Raw genomic sequence first — 4,667 nt, 5'->3', positions numbered from 1 at the left:
AGTTTGTGAGGACCTTCCACTGGACAGTCACATTGGTGTTTATGAGTCACCACACAAGGGCTAGGTCTCTTCACCTTTGTGCAGAAGTGTTATGGAGAAGATGGGATGGAGGTGATGGTTGAGGGGGGAGCTGAGTATTTTTGATAACCAGCCTTCTAGAGAAGAGGTCAGGAACAGAAACTGTTTCAGTAAAAGGAAGGGAAGCAGGAAGGAGAAAGGGAGGAAAGATACTGAGGGGTAGAATTAGAGAGAGAGAGAGAGGAGTGGGAGAGTTTGAAATCCAGCCAGAGAAAGAAGTTCTACATCATAATAGTAGGTACAGGTCTTGAGATCTAGGGAGACTGTGACCACTTGTGCGACCCACATATCACCAAAAGAACTTTTCCATCCAACCTACAGTAAAAATTCAGGTATGCACAAGACTGGGCATTCTTCAGCCCTCATCACCTTTTCCCTCTGGCAATTTCCTTGTGACCTAGGACAGTTTAATTCAATGGCTCTAAAGTTCATATCTCATTCCCCACCACCACAAATGAAAAAAATCCTTTTGTTCAGCTCCTAAATTCTAACAGGGATTAACCACACTCTGAAGAATGTTTAGATCTGGTACAGGATGTGGTGTGAAGTCAGTAGATATTCCTCAATAGAAACTCCTGAGACTTTCTCTATGCTATCACCTTTTACAGGATGACTTTTCTTCTAGAAAAGCTATTAGGAAGGATACTGCAGAGAAAAAAGTGCCAGAAGTGGGCATGAGATCATTAATGCAATTATATTTAGTCTGTGATGATAAGCTCAAGGCAGTGAAGAGTGGCCGGTGTAGCCCAGCTACGGTACAGGTTACAGTTTGAAGGTTATGAAAGGGGGACTCAAAGTTAGCAGGATTTTTCAGGAAAATTGTAGGTGTTCCTCCCCTTCTTTTGACGACCTTATATTCAGAAATACATGATTCCTATTATTATGTGAGGACTGGGACTAGAGACCTGCACCTTTAAAAAAGTGTTATCATTAATACTTTATGTGCATAGACTGTTTTCTATGTATATGTGTGTATACCACATACATTCCTGGTGTCTGCAGAGGCTAGAAGAGTGTGTTGTAACCCCTAGAACCAGTTGTGAGCATTGTGTGGGTACTGAGACTCAAACCCAGGCCCTATGGAAGAACAGACAGTGCTCTTATCCAATGAGCCATTTCTCTAGTCCTGAACCTCTTCAGGAAGCGTGTTAGGGGTAGATGTTTCCAGCCTGTGATCCACATAGTCCATGCAGAGCTGTCCAGTAGCAGGTAGGGATCTTCACTGATGTCCACAGAGTAGGGAGAACGTGGCTAGGAACAGAGCCTCCAACTTCCACTAAAGTCCACTTCAGTAGCCACACGGGCTGGTGGGTAACCTATGGAAAGGACAGGCCCAGGGAGTCTGCAGGGCGTGGACTCTCCGTACAGCTTTTGGCAGCTGGGTGCAGAGTCCCACACGTATATTCATGTCTCGGGGAAGAGTAGGTGCCTTTTGCTAGATTCTGAAAGGCTGAAGGGCAGAGATCACACGTTCTTGTCACCACTACCGTGTCTCCTTTCTCATGGAGTGCCCTCCTCTGCTGCAGGTGACTTCCCTGTTGACTACCCAGAAAAGCAGCTGAGACCTGAGACCTCAGGGCCCAAGACTAAGCTGTAAGCAGTCAGCCCAGGGGCACAACGGCTGCATCCAGGAAATCTGCCATGCAGGCCCCCTCAGTGAGCCACCAAGACCCTCTGCCTCGAAAGAATGCCACACCCTGGGAAGCCTCCTACCAACGCTTCAGTCAGTTCCAATATGAAGAAGCAGCTGGGCCTCGAGAAGCCTTCTACAAGCTTTGGGAGCTTTGCTGTCAATGGCTGAAGCCACAGATACGGTCTATGGACCAGATCCTGGCGCTGTTCGTGATGGAGAAATTCTTGCAAATTCTACCTGCAGACACAGAGGCCGGCCGGATCGTGCTCAGTGAGGAGACCAGAGAAAGAGTGTTCGCCCTGATAGAAAACCTGCAGAAAGACAACGGGGAGCCAGAGAACAAGGTGAGAACAGTGTTGGGGTTTGTTGATCTTGGATCAAAAGAAGTGCCCAGGCATCTGGGTCAAGATGAGACTTTCTGTCCCCGTGTCATTCCTCAGCCCCCAGCCTTCCCCAGAGTCCTTTTCAACCTTCTCTTCCGTGGGAGTCAGCTGGAGTTAGCATATGGGTCATAGGTTAGGGGTCAGAGGTCCCTCTGTACCAGACCCTGTGCCCTCTCTACAACACACAAATGGCAATGCCTCGTTTGTTATCAGTGAAGGAAATTTTAAGGCAATGTAAGTTACCAAAAGTATTGCTGTGATGCTTCATGGCCTGAGATAGGTATTGTTAGGATCATTAGAGAGCAGTTTGAAAACCCAAAGTCAAGTAGAGTCTAGAAAGGATAGCAAAAAGGGAACATAGTTTATTACACATCATTATTAACTGTTGCATAAATGTGCCTGGGCTCTGCTTTACCTGAAGACACCATGAAGTTGTTCCATGCCTGTGTCTCTACTTACTATCACTGTGTTAGGACAGTCAGGAATTATCATCAAATTTCCCATGCTGTGAACATTTCGCCCTAGGTCATGTGATATCTCTAAGTGGATAGCTGCTTTTACCTCAGTGTAAACCACACCATTGCCATGCAAGGAGCTTTGGTTTGGGTAAATAGGAACAATAAATACTATGATCTACCTCTGATTATGCATCTCTAGGACATCTAAGTTCCAGAGAAATATATGTAACAATATGTGGTTCTTGCTAGTTTATTTCATCAATATAAATGTTTCACGGAGGAAGCTCTGAATTTGGGAAAGCCTAGGAAGAGCTCTGCCTCATGAATGATATACCCATCTCTGGCCCATTAAATTCCAGTAGCAGCCTCTCAGCATATCCAAAAGATGTCTTAATAGAGCCAATATTGCCTTCTGTGTGGAGCTGCTTGAAGCCTGTGTTCAGGAAAAGCATGGCTGAGCACAGGGTAGTGTCCGGGGGAGGGAGCAGCAGGAGAAGCAGACTGAGATTCATTGTCTCAGCTCGGGACAGGGCCTGCTCTGCAGGAGCTTCAGCTCCAGGTCAGTTGCCTGTATGGACAGGGCTCTGCCAAAGGTTTCTGGGTCCTGAAGGTAGCATGAATGAGTGGTTTCACTTTCTTTCTCTGTTTTCGTGATTTACTTGACAGTATAAGGTATTATCTTCAAGAGTCCAGACATGTCCTGCTTAGCAGAGCAGTCACGGGCCTCCCGAGTGCTGGGATTAAAGACATATGCCATCACCACCAGTGCTTGATGGAAATCTTAAAACTCCTTGTGTTGCTGACAGTTGATGATGTATTTCCAGTGAGGAAAAAGTAGTTGTGTTTCCAGTGAGATGATGGCTTCTAATGTTTCCTCAGATCAACATGTGTGATAGGCTCTTGGAACAACTGGTGCCAGCGGGTCCATTACTTACACAGTTTGACATGCACGTGGGGTCACCTGCATTCCAGATGATGGCACTTGGCCAGGAGCTCCATGACACATCGCTAGCAGAGCCAGAGGAAATGAATGCTGCTAATGATGCCCAATGCCTGTCCTTTCTGAATATTGGTAAGGCAAGGAATCCCCTACTCCCTCATATTTGTTTATGTTTGACAGCTCAAATTCTCTCATTGCTTTGGGTCAGGTTGACGTTGTCAGTTCCCTAAACATAGACACAGTCAAATGTCATCCCAAATTACCTTACTTTTGTGCCTTCCAATCATAACTTAGGCCAGCACTAGTTTATGCTTCCTTCACCATCTACTTGTTTCTCCACAAGATGTCTGGATGTCCTCACTACCTTGGTAGGCAGACAGAAGGAAGTAGTGTGGAGACCCATGAAAATAGGTTCAATGAGTTATCAAGTTCGCTTAGCATTAGATGATGGTGTTTTATTCAATGGAACGGAGAGAAGATGAGAACTGATGATGGGGATAGGATTGGCCAGTGACTTAAGTCACCATGGGCTATGAGCAGAGAATCTGAAGACAAGAATGGATGAGAATCTTAGGAACAGGCCTTTGGTTACCTAGCATGTGGAGGGTAGGTGCATCTGGGCACATGCTGAATCTCTGAAAGTGATACTAGAACGGGCAAGGTTTGTGACGTGAGGTTTTTCTGGCCAGACTATGTTCCGCTGCCCTTCTCTGCTCCAATTAAACAAATGGATGGTTTATTAGTATAAAGCTATTGGCCTTTTGCCTAAGGTTTTTTATTTGCTAGCTCAGTCTTAATTATTCACCCATTTTCTAATTATCCATGTGTTTCCACGTGGCCTTATCTTACTGGAGAAAAGGTTCAGGCCTCTTACTCTGATGAGGTCTGCATTGTGTCTGTTCCGTGTGTCTGAAGAGAAGAGCCATTTCCTGCTTTTCCCTGCTTATATACTGATTCTGCTTTCTTCATCAACCACAAAGATAAACATATACACAGAAGAACATTCCCCAACAAAGGGAGTTTAGGATGTACATTGGATTAAATCCATTGCAACTCATATGTCATATGCAGTAGTACAGATGCCTAGTACTTAAGAGAGGTGACTAAGGCTGTCTGCTGACACAACAGGAATGCAGAAGGGGGCAGGGAGCAAGTAAGGGCTAGGATGCCTGCCT

The 4,667-nt window shown here is 45.6% G+C and overlaps 1 protein-coding gene across 1 annotated transcript in view; it reads left to right on the top strand.

Annotated features, from left to right (window-relative positions):
• The first annotated feature begins 1,602 nt into the window (after positions 1 to 1,602).
• LOC121139788 (zinc finger protein 449-like) overlaps positions 1,603 to 4,667 on the top strand; it is a 5,714-nt gene continuing 2,649 nt past the window's right edge. The window contains exons 1-2 of the mRNA XM_040743781.1: positions 1,603 to 2,055; positions 3,432 to 3,624. Coding sequence (XP_040599715.1) covers positions 1,720 to 2,055; positions 3,432 to 3,624 — 529 coding nt within the window. The 5' untranslated portion in view covers positions 1,603 to 1,719. The remainder of the gene's footprint in view (positions 2,056 to 3,431; positions 3,625 to 4,667) is intronic.

Source organism: Mesocricetus auratus, unplaced genomic scaffold (assembly GCF_017639785.1).
Source record: "Mesocricetus auratus isolate SY011 unplaced genomic scaffold, BCM_Maur_2.0 Super-Scaffold_100003, whole genome shotgun sequence".
Taxonomy (NCBI): Eukaryota; Metazoa; Chordata; class Mammalia; order Rodentia; family Cricetidae; genus Mesocricetus; species Mesocricetus auratus.
Note: the sequence above shows the minus strand (reverse complement) of the source record. Positions and strands in the feature narration are given on the sequence as shown.